The sequence below is a fragment of the Vulpes lagopus genome, chromosome 1 (genome assembly GCF_018345385.1).
Source record: "Vulpes lagopus strain Blue_001 chromosome 1, ASM1834538v1, whole genome shotgun sequence".
Taxonomy (NCBI): domain Eukaryota; kingdom Metazoa; phylum Chordata; class Mammalia; order Carnivora; family Canidae; genus Vulpes; species Vulpes lagopus.
Window position 1 is genome coordinate 39,735,408 of NC_054824.1, and position 23,032 is coordinate 39,758,439.

The 23,032-nt window shown below is 35.4% G+C and overlaps 1 protein-coding gene across 4 annotated transcripts in view; it reads right to left on the reverse strand.

The window, feature by feature from the left end:
- SMAP1 (small ArfGAP 1) overlaps window positions 1-23,032 on the reverse strand; it is a 175,270-nt gene that overhangs the window by 74,255 nt on the left and 77,983 nt on the right. For 2 of the 4 annotated variants that reach the window (XM_041743059.1, XM_041743085.1), the window contains exon 5: window positions 12,770-12,850. The exons of the other annotated variants lie outside the window; for them this stretch is intronic. In XM_041743059.1, coding sequence (XP_041598993.1) covers window positions 12,770-12,850 — 81 coding nt within the window. The remainder of the gene's footprint in view (window positions 1-12,769; window positions 12,851-23,032) is intronic. 4 annotated transcript variants of the gene reach the window in all.

Consider the following 23,032-nt stretch of genomic DNA (forward strand, 5'->3'; position numbering starts at 1 on the left):
CAGCAAATTCATAGTCATTGAAATTACATATTAATAACACAACAAAGAATATCTTTTCTTTAAAAAATTTAAGACAGAGATGAAACTATTTAGAACTTCTTTGAAATTTTAGAGTTTGTTTTAAACAAATGAGACCTCTAAATCAATAAATTCTCACTGTGTCTTTACATCAGGCTAGGCTTCCTAATAGCAACCATAATACTGAAATTTGAACAAGAAGAAAAAATATAAACTAACTGTGAAAGAATTCCTTAGGACACAGATGAAAACAGATTACAACATGTGAACATGAGATGAAAAGGGGAAAATGCTTTAATTTTTTTAAATATCACAAATCATGGAGACCCCTGGGTGGCTCAGTTGGTTAGGTGCCAATTCTTGATTTTGGCTCAGGTCATGATCTCATGGGTCATGTGATGAAGCCTCATGTTGAACTCCATGCTCAGTGGGGAGTCTGCTTGAAGGTTCTCTCCCTCTGCCCCTCTCTCAAGCATAAATAAACAAACCTTTAAAATATCACAAAACATGTTTAGTCTACTACATAAATGTTGTGATTTATGGACACAACAATAAAAGGACAAAATACAATTATTTTCTCATTAAAAAATGTTAAGGATATGTATGCCTGGTACCATAGCAAATTGAATAGTATACTTAATCCAATTCAGTGTAGGTATAATAGTACCATGATGTCCACAATTGCATTTCCAAGAAGGATAAAACAAGATATAATATTAAAAACTTAAGGGCCACGAACATGCCGAAAAAGAAAAATGAAATAAAAGATTGAACAATGAACATTCATAAGACATTTAAAGGGAAGAGATGCCTAGAAACCTAGAAGTGAATCACTACTACAAATGCGTATTAATTAGTACCTTAGTTTCCTAGCAGCAAATAGGAAAAGATAAACTGATGAACCTAGGAAAGGCAGAATAATAAACACACAGAACTTAGTCAAAATGACTATGGGTTTGTTTGTATCTGTGTCTTTAAAATGGTATTTGACACAACCTCTCTCAACAAAATTGTTATTTATAATTGAGAAAAGATAATCCTGGCAATTCCTAGGCTATAACATCAAGACATGTAATAAAGGTTCCTATGGGCCAGACACTGTGATAATCACCTTATTTTCTAGAGTCTGAAAAAAAAAATGTCATCATGTTCATTTTACAAATGAAGAAACCAAAACTTACACAAGTAAGGCAGAAAGCCACACAGCTAATCAATGGGAGGACCAAGGGAAGACAAAGCCAGTCTCTCAAGTCACTATTCATTGTCATCCAGCGAAGCACTATTATTTTTTACTATTCTTCCATACAACAATGGTTAATATTTATTGAACCCTTACTATGTGCAAGACACTATTTTCATTTAGCAATGAAGAATAAATGAGATTAACAAATCCTTTATCTATTTTAAAACATTTATAGATATTAAATTCGTGAGGAAAGCAATGTGATAAAACATTCTCACTAATATGTTGGGGATGAATTGTTCTATAACCTCACAGAACTGTTAAGTTTTCAAGAAAGGCACTATCATGAGAAAGGGGAAGAAGATAGTCTTTCTAATCACTGTGACTGGTAGGCACATATGATATTACCAAAAATGAATCAGATTATTTAGCTATGTTTAATGAGAAAGAGCACAATTCAAGTGTTCTTCAACACTGGAATTTCAGCTGTTAAATATAAGCTGTCATAATAGGGATATTATGATACAAGCTTTGAAATAACATTAAAAACATGAGGTCTAAATTCAGATCATACAGTTTGATCCACAGATGACTCCCATCTCTAGAATCAATAGCTGCTGAAAGATCAAAGAGTACTGTGAGAACCTAATTTGTTTTAAAGTATTTTTTCAGCAAGAACAAAATACAGCAGTGTTTGGTATTGTAAAATAGTTCCTGAAACTTGGTTTCTATATATAGAAATGATACAGTGAAATAGACCTTCCATGTGGAAAAAAAAAATCAGCTGTCCAATTTTTATAAGATAGAGAAAAGCACATATCGGGTTCATTATACCCAAACTATACTTGAGTGATTTGATTAAAGATATGGTCTTCAAAAAATTTTTATTATGTACTCTGACCTTAAAAAGTTGTGAGCATATATATGCTACCATGTGTATATATTTCTTTATTAAGTATATGTAACACTATATTATGCACATTATAAAACATACATTACAATGGAAATTTTGAAAGGATAACCAAAAAAGGCACAAACAGACCTTGGGGGTAATGCTAGAGACATTAGACTTTGGAGCACACTGACTTATTCCAAAGCCTTTCTTTTAAAAACTGAAGTGTAATTTACAGACACCATATTAACTTCAGATATACAAAATAATGATCAAACATTTATATACACTGTAAAATGATCACCACAAGTCTAGTCTCCTCCTACCACATAGAAAGTTACATACATGAAATACAGTATTGTTGCTCTAGTCACCAAACTATACATTACCCATAACTTACTTTATAACTCAAAGTTTGTACCTCTTGACCTCTTCATCTCCTTCTCCAATTTCACCCTCTTCCCCTACCAACTCCTTCCCCTCTGGCAACCATCAAATCTATTCTTTTCATCTATGAGTTGTTTTTGCTTTTTGTTCATTTGGCTTCTTAGATTCCAAATATAAGTGAAATTATGTGATATTCATCTTACTCTGATTTATTTCACTTAGCATAATGTTGTCCCAAATGGCAAGATTTCATTCTTTTATATAGCTGAGTTGTATCCATTGTGTGTATGTATGTATGTATGTATGTGTATATACACACATACCACATCTTCTTTAACCATTCATCCATGAATGGACACTTAGATTGTTTCAGTATCTTGGTTATTGTGAATAATACTACAATAAACATAGGGGTTCATATATCTTTTTAAATTAATGTTTTCATTTGCTTCATATATCCAGAAGTAGACTTGTTAGTATATGTGCTGCCGAAGCGAGCACCAGAAGTAGACTTGTTAGATTATGCGATAGTTTTATTTTTAGTTTTCTGAAGAACTTCCATACTATTTTCCAGAGTGGCTACACAAATTTATATTCCTATCAACAGAGCATAACAGATCCCTTTCCTCCACATCCTCATTAACACTTGTGATTTTTTTGCCTTTTTGATAATAGCCATTCTAACAATGATACCTCATTGTGGTTTTGATTTGCATTTTCCTGATTAGTGATGCTGAACATCTTTTAATGTGCTGGCTGAGCATCTGTATGCCTTCTTTGGGAAAATGTCCATTTTTTGGGGGATTGTTTGGGTTCTTTTTGCTATTGAATTGCATGAGTTCTTAATATATTTTGAGTATTAGCCCCTTATCGAATATATGATTTCCATTTTGATATATGATTTTCACTTTGACAGTTTCCTTTGCTGTGCAACATTGTTTTAATTAGATGTAGTTCCATTTGTTTACTTTTGTTTTTGTTGCTCTAGCCTTTGCAGTCAGATAAAAAACAAAAACAAAAACAAAACACATCACTAAGACTGATAACAGGGAGCTTACTGTCTATGTTTTCTTCTAGTACTTCCATGATTTCAAATCTTGCATTCAAATTTTTAGTCCATACTGTGTTAATTTTTGTATACAGAATAAAACACTGGTCCAGTTTTCTCAAAATATTTATTGAAGAGACTATCCTTTCCGCATTGTATATTCTTGCCTCTTCTGGCACAAATTAACTGACCATATATATGTGGGTTTATTTCTGTGCTCCCTATTCTGTTGCAGAAATCTATGCATCTGTTTTTACGTCAATATCATACTGTTTTGATTAGCATATCTTTATAATATAGTTTGAAATCAAGGCATGTGATAACTTCAGCTTTGTCCCTCTTTCTCAAGATCACTTTGGCTATTCAGGATCTTTTGCGGTTCCATAAAAATCTTAGAAATGTTTGTTCTATTTCTGTGAAAAATGGATTGGGATTTTGATAAGGATTGCACTAAATCTACACACTTCTTTGGGCAATACAGACATTTTTATTTTTTTTTCAGACATTTTTAACAATATTAATTCTTCTAATTGATGAACATATAGTAATTTCCATTTACTTGTGTCTTCTGTTTCATTCCTAAGTATCTTGTACTTTCCAGTGTATTAAGTCTTTCATCTAGTTGGTTACATTTCTTTCTAGGTATTTTATTCTTTTTGATGCAATTATAAAAGAGACTGTTTTCTTAATTTCTCTTTCAAACCATTTGTTGCCAATATGTAGAAAGAACAGATTTTTGTATATTGACTTTGCATCCTGCAACTTTAATGAAGTTGTTTCTTCTCATAGCTTTCTGGTGGAGTCTTTAGGGTTTTTTATATATAAAATCATGTTGTCCACAAATGACAATTTTACTTCCTTTCTAATTTGGAAGCATTTTATTTCTTTTTCTTGCCTAACTAGTCCAGCTAGGACTTCCAATACTATGTTGAATAGAAGTGGTAAGAATGGGTATCCTTGTCTTGTTCCTGATCTTAGAGGAAGAGCTTTTAGCTTTTCATCCCTGAATACGATGCTAGCTGTGGTGTTTGTCATATATGGCTTTTATTACGTTGAGGTACATTTCCTCCATTCTTGCTTTGGTGAGAGTTTTTATCATAAATGGATTTTGGATTTTATCTAATGCTTTTTCTGCATCTGTTGAGATGATCATGATTTTTATCCTTAATTTGATTGATTTGAGGATGTTTAACCATCCTCACATCCCTCCAATAAATCCCATTTGGTCATGGTGTATGATCTTTTTTTTTTTTTTAAGAATTTATTTGTTTATTCATGAGAGACAGAGAGAGAGAGAGAGAGAGAGAGAGAGAGAGGCGCAGAGACACAGGCAGAGAGGGAGAAGCAGGCTCGCCACAGGAAGCCTGATGTGGGAGTCGATCCCAGGACTCCAGGATCACGCCGAGTCAAAGGCGTCTAGACGCCTAACCGCTGAGCACCCAGGCGTCCTGGTGTATGATCTTTTTAACTCATTGCTGACCTGTTTGCTAACATTTCATTGAGGACTTTTTCATCTACATTCAACAAGGATATTGGCCTGTAGTTTTCTTATTTTGTGGTGTACTTGTCTGGTTTTGGTATCAGGATAATGCTGGTCTCGTAAAATTAATAGGGAAGCATTCTCTCCTCTTCAATTTTTTGGAAGAGGTTGAGGTATAATTCATTAGTGAAGCCACCTCGTCCTGGATTTTTGTTGGTTGGAAAGTTTTTGACTCCTGATTCAAACTCCTTGCTAGTAAATGGTCTATTCAGATTTCCTATTTCTTCATGATTCAGTCTTAGCAGATTGTACATTTCTAGGAATTTATCCATTCTTTCAGACTGTCCAATCTGTATAGTCTACTATGAACAATTATTAACAGTAGTGTCTTATAATTTTTTGTATTTTTTTGGTATCAGTCATTACTTCCGTTTTTTCATTTCTGATTTTATTTGAGCCTTTTCTCTTATTTTTCTTGATGAGTCTGGCTAAAGGCTTGTCAATTTCATTTATCTTTTCAAAGAACCAGCTCTCAGTTTCATTGATCTTTTTTCTTTTAGTCTCTATTTCTTTTGTTCCACTCTGATTATTTCATTCCTTCTACTGACTCTGAGCTTCATTTGTTCCTCTTTTTCTAGTTCCTCTGGGTATAAAGTTAGATTGTTATTTGGGATTTTTATTTCTTGAGGTAGATCTGTATCACTATCAACTTCTCTTTTAGAACTGCTTTTCTTAAATTCCACAGATTTTGCTATGCTTTATTTTCATTTTCATTTGTATCAAGTTATTTTTTAATTTCTCTTTTGATTCCTTCATTGATTCATTGACTGTTCAGTAGTGTTGTCTAATCTCCATGTATTTGTGCTTTTTCCAGTTTTCATTTTGTGATTTATTTCTAATTTCATACCAGTGTGGTATAAAAAGATGCTTGATATTACTTCAATCTTCTTAAATTTACTAGTCTATCCATGTGTACTTGAAGAGAATATATATTCTGCTACTTTGGGATGGAATGAGAACATTCAGATATACAGTCCTATTAAGTATATCCGGTCTAATGTGTTATAAGGCCAATGTTTCCTTATGGATTTTCCGTCTGGATGATTTATCCACTGACATGAGTGAGGTATTAAAGTCTACTACTATTATTGTATTGCTGTCTATTTGTACCTTTAGGTCTCTTAATATCTGTTTTATATACTTAGGTGCTCTAATGTTGCACCCATAAATAATTACAAATGTATCTTCTCGCTGGACTGCTCCATTTATCATTATGTAATGCCTTTGTCTTTTATTAGTCTTTTTAAAAGTCTATGTTGTCTAATAAGAGCATAGCTCCTCCAGCTTTCTTTTGGCTTCCATTTGCATGAAACATCTTTTTATGTCTGTGTGTCCTTACATCTGAAGTGAATCTCTTATAGCATATAGATAGGTCTTATTTGTTTTATTCATTCAGCCACCCTATGTCTGTCTTTTGATTGGAACATTTAGTCCATTTACATTTAACCTAATTATTAATGGGTATGTTCTTACTGTCATTTTGCTAACAGTTTTCTGGTTGTTTTTGCAGTTCTCTGTTCTCTTGCTCCCTTCCCTTGTGGCTTTTTAGTGTTATGCTTGTATTCTTTTCTATTTTTTGTGTATCTATCACATGTTTTTGATTTGTGGTTACCATTGGGTTCATATATAATAATCTTATGTGTATAGCAGTCTTATATTACATTGATGGTTGCACACACATAAACATATTCTAGAAGCACTATTTTTATTCTCACCTCCACATTTTATGTATATAATGTCATGTTTTAGATCTTTTTATTTTGTGTGTCCCTTGGCTAATTTTTATAAATATACATTATTTGAATCCTTTTGTGTTTTAATCTCTATATTGGCTTTTAAGCGATTAACTCATGATCTTTATGATATGTTTTACTTGCGAAGTTTTTTCCTTTCATAATTTTCTTCCAGTTATGGCCTTTTTGTTCTACTTAGAGTTCCCTTTAACATTTCTCATAAGGCCAGTTTAATGGTGATGAACTCTTAACTTTTGTTTACCTGGGAAACTTTTTAGGCTCTCCTTCAATTCTGAATGGTAGCCTAGCTTGGTAGGGTTTAAATTTGTGGGGGTTTTTTCATACCTTGAATATATTATGCTGCTCCTTTCTGGCCTACAAACTTTCTGCTGAGATACTGGCTAATAATGTCTTATGGATATTCCCTTGTATATAACTAGTTGCTTTTCTCTACTTGTTTGAAGATCCTCCCTTTAACCTGAACATTTCAATTACTATGTGTTTGGTGTGAACCTCTTCAGGTTCATCTTCTTTGGGGCCCTCTGTGCTCCTCTGACCTAGAGGTCTCAGACCTAGATGTCTGTTTGCTTCCCATATTAGCCCTTTCCAGCTATTATTTCTTCAAATAATTCTCTGCCTCTTCTCTCTCTTCTCTTTTGAATTTAGTATGCCTGATGCTGTCCCAGAGGCTCCTTCACCTATCTTCACATTTTCAATTCTCTTTTTCTTTTTGTCATTCAGCTTGACTTCCACTAACCTGTCATGCAGGCTCACTGATCTGTTCTTCTGCAGCCTCTAATGTGCTGTTAATTCCCCAGGATATTTTTCATTTCAATTATAGTATTCTTCAGATCTGATTCTTTTTTATATTTCTATCTCTTTAATGAAATTTCTCAGTGACTTCATTTTTCTCTCCAGTTTAGTGATCATTTTTATGACTATTACTTTGAACTCTTCATCAGATAGATTGCTTAACTCCTTTTTGTTTAGTTATTTTTCTCAAGTTTTTGTCTTACTCTTTCGCTCAGACCATATTCCTCTGTCTCCTGAGTTTATCTGAGTGTCTTGTTCATTTTTACACAGCTACATTTCCCTGTCTTGAAGATAGTGGCCTTATGTAGAAAGTGTCCTGTGGAGCCCAGAAACCCAAGCTCCTCAGTCACTTTAGAAACAGGCAGTTCAGGGGTGTCCTTTGTGTGAGATGTATGCGCCCTTTTGTTGTGACTGGGCCATGAGTGCTGGGGGCATGCTGATGGGTGGGGTTGGCTCCAGTGCCTGGCTGCTACTGCCTGGCTGTTATTACCACAGGCACACTGAAGGGATGCAGCTGGCCTCCAGCCCAGCTGGCTAAGACACCTGGCTGTGCCTGCTACAGGCATACAGGCATGCTGGTGGGAGCAATGAGTCCCCAGTGTAGCTAGCTGCAAGGCCTGGCCACGACTGCTGCAGACATGCTGGTCGGCAGGGCTGGCTCCCATTTTATGGGGACACGAGTCACTTTAGAGTGGTGCTAGTGTCAGCCAAGGTTTCCAATTAGGTGAGGGAGGTGGGAAGAAGCTGCTTTGGGTGGGGCACTGGTCCTAACAGGCTGTCTGCCAGGTTGTGGTGGAGTGGGAGCCACTTAGAAGGGTGCCTACAGAGGTAGGTCAGTCTTCAGGGGAACATGAAATGGGGGGAGTGGTTGCTAGCAAAGTTGATAGGACAGTGTCAGAAAAAGCATCTGCCAGTATCAGGTCAGCTAAAGGAGGACAAGAAAATAGTGCCTTCTAGTACTCTAGAGAAAGTTCCTACAGATCCCTGCCCCTCTGGCACATGCCCTAATTTTGGTCAATCTACTTTAACACATGTTCTAAGTACTTTTCAAACTGCTACCTATGTTCTAGGTCTCCAAGAAGTTAAACTGTTCACAGGCCCTTTAAAAGCAGGGTCTCTGTTCCCTATAGCCCTCTCACCCTCACAGAGTTAAACTCCATTGATCTGCAAAGCCAGATGTTATGGAGGTTCAATGTCCTGGTGCAGATCCCCCCAGGGCAAGGGATGTCCAATATGGGGCTTGAACCCCTTTCACTTCTCAGGGAGGGCCTCTGTACCTTGATATCCCTCCCATTTATGCATTACTATGCTGGGGGTTCATTTCCCAATCTGACCAGGTCCCTGCCCCTTGTATTCTTTTTTATATGGCTTTAAAAAATATCTTTAGTTGTATAAAAGCTGTTCTGCTAGTCTTCAGGTCTTTTTCAGACAGTCACTTTATATGTAACCCCCAATGTTGGTGTATCCATGGGAGGTGAGCTCAGGATCTTCCTACTGTATCATCTTCCCAGAGTCTATTTTTAGCTTTTAACATTTTAATTATAATGCATGGTTGGCGTAGATCTCTTTGGGTTCCCCTTTTATTTGGAATTCTCTGGGCTTCCTGGCTGTTTCTCTCCCCAGGTTGGGAAAGTTTTCAGCCATTATTTCTTAAGTTTTTGTCCTTTCTGCTCTCCTCTTTCTGCAACTCCTACAATGTGACTGTTATTCAGCTGGGAATGTTACTGATGCTATCCCCACAAATCCCTTATGTTATCTTCATTTAAAAAACTTTTTTTTCTTTCTGCTACTGTTTAAGTTCCACTGCCCTGTCTGCAAGGTCAGGTCACTTATTCATTCTTCTGCCTCACCTTATCTGTTGCTTGTTCTCTCTAGCATATTTCTTTAGTTCAGTTATTGTATTCTTCAGCTCTGAGACTTTCATCTGGTATTTTCTTATATTTTCTATCTCTTTGTTGAAATTGTCATCATCCATTCTTCTCCCGAGATCAATGAGTACCTTTATGACTACTACTCTGAATTCTTTACCAGGTAACTTACTTATTTCCATTAAGGTTTTATCCCCTAGACTTTTGTTTATTCTTTCATTTGGAACATATTTCTGTTTCTTCATTTTGTCTAATTCTGTTTGTTTCTGTGTATTAGGCAAAACAGTGATCTCTCCCAGTATTGAAATAGTAGCCTTAGGAAGACTGAGTTTATTTCAGTCAGTTGTCTGTGTAGTGTCCTGGGTTGGCATCTTGTCACAACTGCCTCCAATTGTTTCAGTCCTATGAGGCCCAGAAATGCAAGGCCCGCTATTCACCAAAGCCAGGCATAAAAGGGGTGTCCCCTGTGTGAAATGCATGCATTTCCTGACTTTAGCAGGGTCAGAGGGGAGCACCAGCCCAAAAAGAGCCAACCCATCCAGTCTGCAGTGTGGGACTGTGGGGATGTGGAGGGGCAGGGCAAGCAGCACTATGAAGGTAGAGGTAGTGCAAAATGGTGCCTCCTCGCACCTGTCATGGTAGACACTTCAAACTTAGGCAGTAAATCTCCTTCATATATGGTCTAGTAGCTTTTCAACTTGTTCCTTTGTACTGGGTTCCAGGACAAACGAGACACTGCTGATGTGTCCTTTAAGAGTAGACTACTTTCCTACAGCTTTTAGGATATCCTTAACACAAGGCCTGATCGTTTCCAAGCCAGATATTTTAGGGACTCATCTCTCCAGTACAGTCCCAAGGGTTGGGATGCCTGATGTGGGGCTTGAACCCCTTGCTCCTCAGGGATATGCTCCGTATGTGAGGGATCACTCCCACCAGTGGATCAGAGCACCAGGAGTGGGTTTTTAGTGAGTCCATGTCTCTGCCTCACCTATCCTCAATGTGGATTTTTGTCCTTTGTTGTAGCAGAGCAGTTTAACTAGTTTTCACATCTTTTTTAGAGAAAACTGTTCTATGTGTAGCTGTGATTTGGTGTGTCCATGGGAGAAGGGAAGCTTTAGGTCTTCCTATGCCACCATCCTGAATCATCAATGTCCACTTCTTTCTAAGACTTGCAAGAGGGAATCACACAGTAAAAGTGTGTTAAGGGTTTCCACCTTTTTATTCACATGAAAGCATAATTTCAGAGCAAATTTTGAAAAGGAAAAATTTGCCTTTGACATTCTTCCTCTTTCTCATGGTAATATCCACACTCCTAGAGTGCTTCTTTCCTGGACCTATGTGCTGATCTACGATACCTACAACATTCCAACCATGTACTTCATGCTCCAAAACTGTCCCTTACAGACTCCTCACGAATTCCCTTTGCCCTGCTAATTCTTAAATTCAAGTGTACCCAGCTTTCCATTCTCATGACCCTTCTCTTATCACTCAACACCCTTTCCCTGGGCTGCCTTATAATCTCAATCCTTCTCTCAATCCCTCTCTAACTGCCCCCAGCCTGGATCTCTTCTCTGGGCTACAGATTTGCATATCCAACCACCTACTAGATACCTGGATGTCCCACAGTCATATCTAACTTTTAATTCATCCCTCCCCTCTTTTGTTCTCCTCAAAACTGTTCCTCATTCTCAGCTTGCATCCTTTTCTCTCTGAATAGCACCATCATGTACTGAGATGCTCAAGCCAGAAACTGGAAGTCATCAAGACTTCCCAAACCACTGTCACAATCCATTGATTACTAAATCCCACAGATTCAGTCTTCTCAAAATCTCTTAAACTACACTCATTTTATTCCCTTTGTCTCTAATTTAGCAACTGCTCCCATCATTTTATTAAAGCAACAGGTTCTCAAGCTTTTTCCACACTCTTCAGCATATAATTTATTCTCCACAGAGATGGGGAGCTGTGTGATGACAAGTAAATCAGATCCTGCTACCTTTTGTACCCTTAAAACTCATCATTAAAGTACAAGGACCTTTAGAGTAAAGACCAAAATCCTTCAGAAGGCTTAGAAGTAGGCTGTTCTCTCACTTCTCTCCCTATCCTATGCATGTTCTAACCAAGCCATCTACTTGCAAATACCCAATCTACATTGCCCACAGGGGTTTTTCCCCCACAAGATGCTTATTACTCTAATTAGAATGCATCCTAATCCTCATAGCTGATGTTTATTAAGAATTTAAAATATATGCGGTGCCTCGGTGGCTCAGTCACTGAAGCATCTGCTTTCAGCTTAGGACATGATCCTGAGGTTCTGGGATGGAGCCCCATGTCAGGCTCCCTGCTCAGCAGGGAATCTGCTTCTCCCTCTCTTTCTGCCTCTCTCCCTGCTCATTCTCATTCTCTCTCTCTCTAATAAATATTTTTAAAAAAATAATAATAAGATATATTCAGGTGCCTGGGTGGCTGAGTCAGTTAAGTGTCTGACTCTTGATTTCTGCTCAGGTCATGATCTCAGGGACATGAGATCGAGTCCTATGTTGGGCTTTGCTTGGGATTCTGTCTCTCTCCCTCTGCTGCTCTCCCAGTCCCCACTCACGCATGTGCTCTCTTAAAAAAAAAAAAAGAAAGAAAGAAATTAAGATGTATCAAAAGATTGCCTTCTGTAGTAAACAGAAGCACAGTGAGCGAATATCAATCACAGCACACACTATATTGCATTAGAAACCTCCATAAAGTTACCTGTTTTCCTCCATTAGGAATCACTGTCACCCCTATCACCAACACATTCTAATGATTATCACTGATGAGTCTATATTTATAACTCTATTATTATATACATTACCGTATCTGTATGATGGCTACTTTTGCTTAAAAAAGAAACTTAACATTAATTTTCTTCAAATGCTTATAACAACGGAATGTTCTAAAGAAAACATTTTCAATCAAAGACTTTTCTAATAGATCAAAGAATTCAACATCAAGTATAAAAAAAAATATTCCTGCAAGTATAGTCAGAGAAACAACAGTAAATTGCTTCTTAAATGTTGAGCTATATCTATAGTACCAATAAATCTGTCATTCTGAAATTAAACAGATCAAAGTCTTTTAATCCTACTTGCAGCATAGGAAAATATTTTAGAAATTGTTGTGTTCAATATAGTTAATGCTGGAGACCCATCAAATATAAACAACTATTACACCACTTCCAAATTATGGCACATTGTAAAAGAAGTTCATTTAGCACTGAACACTATGGTATGCAGCTGGCTAGAACACTACCATACCTCCAATTTGTTTTTCTCAACAGTAGCTTGTAGAGAAGGAGAAGATACCAAAGGCTGAAGAGGAGCATCAGAGGAAGAAATCTGTGGAATACAGATGAAAAGTCAGAAGAACAAAGCGAAAAGAAGGTAATCAGAATTGACAGGCAAAGGAAAAAAACAAAACTCATGCATTTCTGAGATATAGAAGCACTTAGAAATATGGTAACTAAGGAAAAAAAAAAAAGCATGAGTAGAGAGTATTGCTTTCTTAAAATTCCCACATGCAACTTCTAAATATAAAAGTATTTATTACAGAATAGTGTGTGGTTTAAAATAGAATTCACTATGATATAAAATGTAAAATGTACTCGGGTAAGATCATACCAAAAGTATTTTAAAAATAAGCTTTTCATATGGTAAACTTCTACTTAATATTACTACTGAAATACTAAAGCAGGAAGATAGGTTGTTTTGAGCAGCAGGAGAGTACATATGAATTTTTGTTTTTACTTGTAATAACTATATTAAGAATGGAAAATAAAGTAAATAGTGCTGAAATAGTAAAAGTTAATTAAGTTTTAATAAGCTGTTTAAGAACGAAAAAAAAACTCTGGGATGAGCAGCAGCAGGACTTATCAAAAAGCAATTTATACACTTCCTTAAGATCAATAGGTACAAACACCATTTCCAGTGCTGTATTTGCTGAATTACTCCCAAAGCATTATGAGACAGTTACATAAGCAGCAGAGGCAATTTATATATGAAAATGGATTTCACACATCTTCCTTCCCAATTTCTACATGCATAGTTGATCACTTTAATGGGAGCATTATCTTCTTGCTCTCTTTATTGCCAAAATATAACTAAAATATGTTTACAAAATGCATAGTAGATCTCTGGAGCCATAAAACTGACATCTGTATATATTGCTCTATCATATCAATAGCGCCTCTAAGGAATTGTTTAAAATAAAGGTGCTATTATAGAAAGGTCATTATGTAATGTCAAAATAACACTGGGAGGTAAGTCCTCAATCACTCTGCTTGTTATTAAGTTAGTTATAGTTCTAATTCTTGAATCACAATCCAAGACCATAAACTTCGGGGTTTTTTTGTTTGTTTGTTTGTTTGTTTTAGCTTGAACACTGCTTGTTGGCTCTGTCATAATTCTGCAATTAGCCATTTAGTGACTACTAATGGAAATTACATATGGAAGAGAAGATTTTAAAAGAAAAACAATACCTTAAACCCTAGCTTCAGAGCTGCTTTATCCCATTGGACATTTACTCGCTAAAGATCTTTAATTGCAACTTTATATAAAAATAAGATTAAAAAAGCACACAAATTCACTTAAAATGATAACCTATATCATAAAGATCTCTTTGTCCAAATTCATGTAATAACTGAACATAAAGTATATGAGAGAAATAGGTATACTCAGCATGTCAAGGATTACTAACCCATGACAGTTCACTATTAAAGTGTTCTCCTTTTGACTGATCTGGCCACTGTTAAAACTCAGAAGAATACAAAATTATTTAATAAATAACAGTAATATAATAAAGCATTTTATTGCTCCCTTCCAAAAAAGCATTAATACTGTTTCAGCTAGAAAGAAACACAGAGTTGTTCAGTAGGAAAGACACTTGAAAAATCAATGGACAAATTAATAGGTGAACAGATAAACAAATTATAGTATACTCATAAAATGAACTATTATCTGCAAATACAAAATGAATTGTCTTAATAATACAAAAAACAGGGATGAATTTCAGAAATATGTCAAGAGATGTCAGACACTAGAGTACAGAGGCACAAAGGAACCTTTTGGGGCAAAGGAAAAATTGTATATACCCTCTGTGGTGGCTACACAGGGTTATATATTTCTCAATGAACTATGTGGGTGGGGGCTGGGGAAATAGGCATTAAGGGGCATTTGTTGTGATGAGCACTAAGTATTGTATGTATGTGATGAATCACTGAATTCTACTCCTGAAACCAATGTCGCAGTGTATTCACTAACTAGAATTTAAATAAAAATTTGAGGGGAAAAAAGTCAATGAACCGTATCTTAAATTGTCTGCCTTTTATTGCATATAAATTTTATCTTCAATAAAGTTCATTTTTAAAAAGTCAATGAGCAGGGTAAGATACATTATATGAGCAAGGAATTAGGAAATAGAGGTCAACATATGGATAATCAGAAGCAAGAAACACCACAAAACAGGCAGATGAGGGAGAACAAACAAATAACAGGGAAAAGGAAAAAATAAAGAGGCAAGAAAAACAAGGTGCCCTTCAATGTTCTTTCTAAATCTCTCAAAACCACTTCTCACCATCTTCTCCATTAAGCATCCTAAAAAAAAAAAAAAAATCACCATCATTTGTCACCTGGATTAATCCTAACTGGCCTCCTTGCCCCAAATCCTGCTCTTCTCCAAACTATGAAACTCTCAAGTGCAGATTTGATTACTAGATATTCCTAGTTAGAAGCTTTAAATAGTTCATACACGTTATATAAGGGCAGAGTCCAAACTCCTTAACAGGCTACAAATGTCATCTACTTTATCTCCCTATGATTTTCCTGCCCTGGCTAAACTATTGTCTAGCCATACATGATTCCCCCTGGTTCCAGCTCTCTACTCTGCTTCTCTTGCTTCTGTTTTTGCTCCTGCTATTTCCTCTGCTTGAAATACCCATACTTCTATTGGTTCTTACCAATCCTTTAATTTCAAGTTGACAATGCCTCTTTCAAGAAGTATTCCTTCATCACTTCAGTAGTAAAGTGGCCACCTGAGGTACTCCCAAAGCACTTCCTATAATCTTCCCTATTGCAGAAATTATCACATGCCATCTTGTTAAGATCCAAATACTTATCAGTATTCTTTAACTGACTGAAGTTCTCTAAGAAAGACACTGTTTCTATTCTGTTCACTATCTTTAGTTTTTGGCACCCAACAAGTCTCAGTAAATACTTGTGAATGTTACAGAAAAATAAAAAGGAGGAAGGGAGCATCTCAGAGGAAGAAGCAAAAAGAGGCTCAATCTCAGCAGTTATCACTGTCCTTAGTAAGTTCACTGTCTGCTAAAATACTTTTCTGAAATCTCATGTTATCTACATTTACTATCAAGAATTTATTTTGTAACTAGACATTAACACATTTCATTCTAGTACTTTTATAGAGAGAGAGCAGAAAAGACTCTGATGTTAGAAAATTTCACTGGAAATTGGTGGTGTCAGTAAATTTAGTTGTTATGACTGAATGTCTCTCTACTCCCTACCATTCTTGTGCCCAACCCCTCCATCAATGAGAGAATGCACAGTGGGAACCCAGTAAAGATATCCTTCAGGTATAAATGAGTTAGAGTCCTTCCAATTGTTCTTAAGCCCAAAAGTTCCTCTCTAGACCACCACCAAAGTAACCTACCTATATGGAAGAAATTCCTAAAGTAATACAACTACATAAACTCACCTCCTGCAAAAGAAAAACTGATTAGGCAAAACAAGTATCCAACTCCTGCCTACCAGGATAAGGTGAGTAAATACATACTGAAATGATAAAAATATCAGTGTGATTATTTGAAGGTCATAAGGCAAAATGTTTATTTATCTTTTTAAGAAAAGATGAAATTATTTTCTTGATCAAATTTTTTCCACTACCACCCTTTTCAACAAAATAATGCTATAATAATAAAATCTGGTGTTCTAAAACACTGAAAACATAATACCACTAAAAAAGGCCTATGGATTGATTACTAGCAATACATTGCTTCAAACCCATTTTGGAAACTCTTGGATATGTTTTCTAAGTGGAAATTTTATGATAACAATTCTCAAATGGCTATCTCATGACCTTTCAATATATTGCAAACCTCAGGTTTTTCAGGAGTCCAGAAATCATCTTAAAAATATGATTTCCCACATCAATGTAAATGACACAAAAGCTGAAAATACATTTACTGAACTAATAAGTAAATCGTACAAAAGACACCATCAATCAAACTCATCCATATGAGGCTTAAAAGGCTTTGATAAACTTAACTAAGTAACCACAGCCACCAAGTATGTAGAAGAAGCCTAAATTTTAATATACTAACTTTAAAATCTTTGCATAAGTCACTACGAAATGTAGAAATCTGGAAAAGTTTCAAAATATAGGTCCTTAATTGCTACATCAAGTCATCAGCAAATCATAATTAAAGCACGGAATAAAATGTGGACAAACAAATCAAACAACTCAGGTCAAAATTATGCCAGTGATCTAAAGTCTTAGAGTTAAGTCTTAATTATCTACTTGCTTGAAGTCACTTGCTGCTGATACCTTCCCCATCTTCCTTCAATATAATCATTATAATAGTTTATTTTACTGAGCACTTATGTGCCAGGCACCTTATTAAAAATGCAATATGCCTTATCTTATTTAACTCTTATAACATTTCTATGAAAGGTAGACACCACGATCATTCCTATTCCACAGAAGAGGAAATTAAAATTGTAATGACAAGAATTAACAAAGAAAGCCAACTTGAAGCTGCTATTTTATACTAATCCTAAGTCATTACCTAATTATTCATCTAAGTTTCTCACTGCTATTAAAGAACACCTAAAACTCATGGCAATTCAGTCTTGAAATCACTCATGTATCTTAAATAATTATATCATTAGTAAATTGTGAAGAGTTTAATAAAATGATTAGTGCTATCTTATTTTATAGTAATAGTATAGAAATACTGTGTCTATAATAATTTCTAAGTCGAAATAATTCAACTTTAGTTGTATTTTGTCTTTATATAATACATACACATATATATAAAACATGTGAAAATTTTGTTTTTAAACCCTTATATTATTAATATTCAATTATATGGTAACTGATTAGAACAGTAATTTCATGTGAAATTCAAATTGGAGAATTAAAAACCTTGTGTGCTACAAATTCAAGTATGTACTCAAAATGAGTTCTGAGAGATGAGAAGTGATAAAGGAGGCAAGTAATGTGTAAGACAAATTGAAACCAGAACAAGCAAGTGCTCATTTTAAAGTCACTAACTCCCAAAGATTATCAATTGGTTTCCAAGACAAAATTGAGGAAGTGAGGGGATCAGGAGTAAATAGTTATAGTTACTTATACATTTTACTGCTCTAGTAGATTTTCTTTTTGTTTCTGATCATTATAATAGCAAATGAATAATGAGAGCATGGAAATACTTGTGAAGAATGGGGGGGGGTGTGAAATAAGGGAGAAGGGGGAGAGGAAAAGAGAGAGGGAGGGAGAAGGCATGGAAGGGGAGAGAAAAGCTGCTGATGGAAAAGAGCAATTAATATGGCAGAGTTCAGCCTCATCTACTCAAGACCTGTTAGATCTTCTAGCAACTCACCTAATCACTGTGCTTCCAACTGTGATTCACTATTGGCTAAGGAGGGGAAGGGGACAGGACAGAAGACAGATTTCTGTACTCAAAGTTTTGCAAATTCCCCTATCACTCATTCAATTAAGGAACAACCAGGAAGGTCAGATTCATTCTGTATCACTAAGGTAAGAATTCTAAGATGGCCACAAGTCCCATGCCTTGGTATACATACTCTATATAATGTTCTCCCCTTAAGTGTGGGCAGGATTGTGAACATGAAAGACTTTCTCTCTTGACTTGGTTACTATATAACAAAGGTTAGGACTTTGCAGATGTCATTAAAATCCCCAAATAGTTAACGATGGTTTAATCAAATAAGAGACTCTTCTGGGTGTGCCCAGCCTGATCAGGTGAGCCCTTAAAAGGTGATGGGCCCATTCATAAGATAAGAGATTTGAAGTGTAATATAAATTCTCCGATGAAGAAATAAGCTGCCATGATCTAAGAGGATGGGGTTAACTGTTAAGGACCTGAGGGGGGCCCCTAGGAACTGAGAGTAGTCCCCATCTGACAGCAAGTACACAGGACCACAGTCATACAACCACAAGGATATGAATTCTGACAACAAATTGTGAGCTTGGAAGACAATAAGCCTCAGATAAGATCACATCCCTGACCAACTCTTTAATTTTAGCCTGGTGATATCCTGAGCTGAGAACTGGGCGTGTCCAGATTCTTAGTCAACAGAAACTGTAAGATAACAAATCTGTGTCATTTGAAGTCACTAAATTACTAGCAATCTGCTAAATGGCAAGAAAAAATTAACACAACAACCATGCCTTACTCAAAAAAAAGAAGTCCTCCATATAATTCCTATTGCCTTTCAAGACTTATTTCCTCTTACATTTATTCTCTCCTCATCATCTACCCACCCTGCAAAGTCCTCTTTCACACTCACTAGATAAGACAGTTTGATGGGCTACTCACCAAACCCAAACAAATAATATATGTAAACTCTTGGTCTTCCTTATCCTACTTCAGTTGAGATAAAATGTCCCTTCAACTTGAAATGTCCTTTCTGCACTATTAACACTCAGGCTATTTTCTCTTTGCTGAAATCCTACATTTCTATTAAGGATGATTTCAAACATACGTCTCCTTTAAAAATTCCCCCAAATTAACTACTGCTACCTAAATTCTGTGTTCCCATAGCACTTTTATTCTTCTATCAGAGCACACTGTGCTTTAGAATACTCCTCATTGTACATATACATTACATTACATGTGAATAATGTTTCAGAGTGAGTTAGTATCGTACAGATTATATCATTTCTGGGGCACCTGGGTGGCTCAGTTGGTTAAGCAACTGACTCTTGGTTTTGGCTCAAGTTGTGATCTCCAGGTCGAGGATTGAGTCCCACATCAGGTTCCCCGCTCAGTGAGGAGTCTGCTGCTTCCCCTCTCTCTACCCCCCTCCCCTGTCACACATACACTCTCTGAAATAAAGAAATCTTAAAAAAAAAAAAAGATTGTATCATTTTAATCTCAGTGCCTTGCAGATGGTATACATTCAATGTTTGTTGCATGACTAAAAGAGCAAATAAAGGAAGAAATAATCCAGGGGAACTTCAACAGCCAATCTCTGAATTTTATATATAGTTTCAAACTATCCTGTGAAAGGGTACCACAGATCTCAGGGGTAAGGAAGAAAAGTACGGAGGTTCGATATGAATAAGGGTTGCTGTGCTCTGCCCACATTGGTGCCCAGCACTATGCAGTTACTTTAAAAGATACAAAAGAAATGAGATGTCATTTTTTTTTTCTGTTTGAGGCTACAAAACAGTACAAACTGTAGTACCAAAACATTTCTACTCGGAGATATATTTTCCTTTGTTTTTATCTAAACTTTGCTCTTCCTCTTTAAGCTTCCTCCCTTAATTCACACTTAGAGTACTGCACAGCACTCAAAATCATACAGCATGTACCATAAGCTCCCTCCACAAAGCAACACATAGAACCCTCCTGCTTTCTCAGAAGCACCATGTTTATAGGACCAGATACCACATTTATTAACAGCTTGCTGATGCCAGTTTTAACAACTATCCCTGGGTATGAAGGAAATACCATCCTATATTTTCATACTCTACATGATGGATTTCTATGAGGCTTATTAGTTCATAGACTCATTAAATGGCCTGGCAAGCAGGGGGCAATATCACAGAAAAATAGCAAAACTCTTTGCCATTGTTTCCCTGTAGTTTATTGCTTTGTATTTTGCCACAATAATCTGAAATATTTATGTTTCAGAAGGGTAAGAAATTTATCATTTTTTAAAAAAGGGTTTAAGAAGTTAACTGCCTTATAGAGAGATACAGGGTCAATCCTCAGGCCCTTACTCTTGTTTAAAATAAGAAAATAATAAGACAGTTACATATATTGGCAACACTAAAAAATATCAGCTAAGAGAAGACAGAAAAACTACAAAAATCAGACACAAAAGCTGTAAAGATAAAGCAATTTGGAGCCATTTAATATCAGGGTAACAGTCATATCAAGCTTAAGTCACTCATGATATCTTTTTATCAGAGTACAATGAGTACAGTTAGTATTCAAACTGTCCCTCCTTAGATATTCCCTTAAATGCACTAGTGCTCCTTAAGTACCTTAGATATACGATACTTATATTTTGTCTCAGGTTTATTTTTTCAACCTAGTCTCACATCCCCACTATGAAGTTAAATCTCTCTGAAAGCAAAAGTCATACTAGGAAACAGGGACCATAATAAGTGATCAGCAATTACTTAAACAAATGTTCAATCTATTACTGAAAAAAAAAAAGGATATAAATATATAATGTAATTCTTAGTGATACATAAGATTAGTTGCTTATACACTGATTGCCATGAAAGAGAAATATTTTAAACTTGCTAAAATATAAATTTTTAACAACTTATTCTTTTGCTTATTAAAGAATAAGAGGAATACATTTTCCCTTGGGTTGAATGTGATTTTTGTGAACTTTCCTAAATTTTCATAATATGAATAATATAATCTCAAGACTATCTTGAAATTTCCATTCTCAAGCCTATGAAAAATGTAAAAATGTGTAGAATGAATATCTCTATAAACCTTACCAATATTCATCAAATGTTAACATTATGCCATACTTGTTCTCTCTCTCCACAGACAGGCAATACACACACACACACACAATCAACTGCCAGGTTTCACTGAAGTTTTAAAATAATTTATTATTATCTGAAAATGAGTTACAGATACCATGATACTTCATCCCTGAATATTTTATTCCAGGACATATCTCTTAGTGAATAAAGAAATTCTCTTAACTGAGCATAATACCATTTTCACACCTGGGAGGGGGGAGATTTCATACCAACAGCTATCATCCAAAGATAAAACTGTTTTCCTATACATTACTACACAAAAATAATTTCCAAACTGTTGTCAAGAAGAAAAAAATACTTTAAATATAATTAAAAACAACAAAAATGTTTATGATTTTTTAAAAGGGTGTTTAATGTGAGAGAAACAAAACATACAAGACTCTTTAACCCTAGAGAACTGAGGGTTGCTGGAAGGAAGGGGGCCGGGGATGGGCTAAATGGATGATGGGTACTGAGGAAAACACTTGTTGTGATGAGCACTGGCTGTTATATATAATTATGAATCACTAATTCTACTCCTGAAACCAGTATTACACTTTATGCTAACTAGAATTTAAATAAAAACTTGAAGAAGGGGAAAGGATGTATAATGTAAAACCATATGCTTTATAAATATACTAAAATGATTTCTTAAAATTTCATATGAAAATATATAACTTATGTTTTACAGTTAGTCCTTCCCTCCCTCATAATGCTACAACCAAATTTAATTTTACAGACATTCTAAGTATCATTCTCAATACTATCAATTATTATCATTCTTTCAAGATTTCCTCTCCTGTATCCAATGCAGCCCAAACTCTATCCACAAGGGTGTCTTTGTTTCATAATATACATTAATGATACTTTAAATACTTTTAACAGGATTTTTTCATGATCAAAGACAATGTATTAAAATATCCTCACTTTGTTAGTAGTTTATTAATTTTTTATTATATTGCTTCTCCACATGGACTGAAAAGATAAACCCAGTTTGTATACAAAATGAGATGAAATTGTTGTCTCTAAATTACTTGACAGATTACTTAACCACAAGATTAACTGTGTATAGCTTGGCTTATTAATCTAGGAATCAAAGGCAAAAAAAAAAAAAAAAAAAACAATTGCAACAGTAAAGACAATTAGCCTTAAACAGTAATGAAAAAAATTAATCAGAAACAAAACAAAAGAAAAAAGTGATATAACTTGATCACTGCAATAAGGTCTCAACTATTTGGTATCAAAATGCTTGATAATAACCAATTAAAATGCCATGTCATATATATCCACTAAAGCCCTTAGGAGAGGGGATAAATCACCTTGATTCTTTTTCATTCACTCCCAAAACTGAATAAAATAATTCTCCCTCCCCTCTTTTTCAATTAGTGACTCTATCTTTTAGCAATTTTCATAAATTAACTTAATAAATAACATTTAATAGTTATTAGACTCAGAATATTTTCTTTTCTGAATTAAGAGTTCTGCTTTTGTGAGAGCTCATAAACGTGGAAAAAATTCCAATATTCAAATTTTTTAAAGTATGTAACTAAGTATACTTTTACAATAAAACAAATTAAGCTGTATTGTATTGTATGATAAGTTTGAGATCTGGGGCGCCTGGGTGGCTCAATTGGGTCAGCATCCAACTTGTGATTTTGGCTCAGATCATGATCTCTTGAGTTGTCAGATGGAGCCCTAAGTCAGGCTCCGCACTCAGTGGGGAGTCTGCTTGAGATTCTCTCCCTCTGCCCCTCCCCCTATTCTCTCTC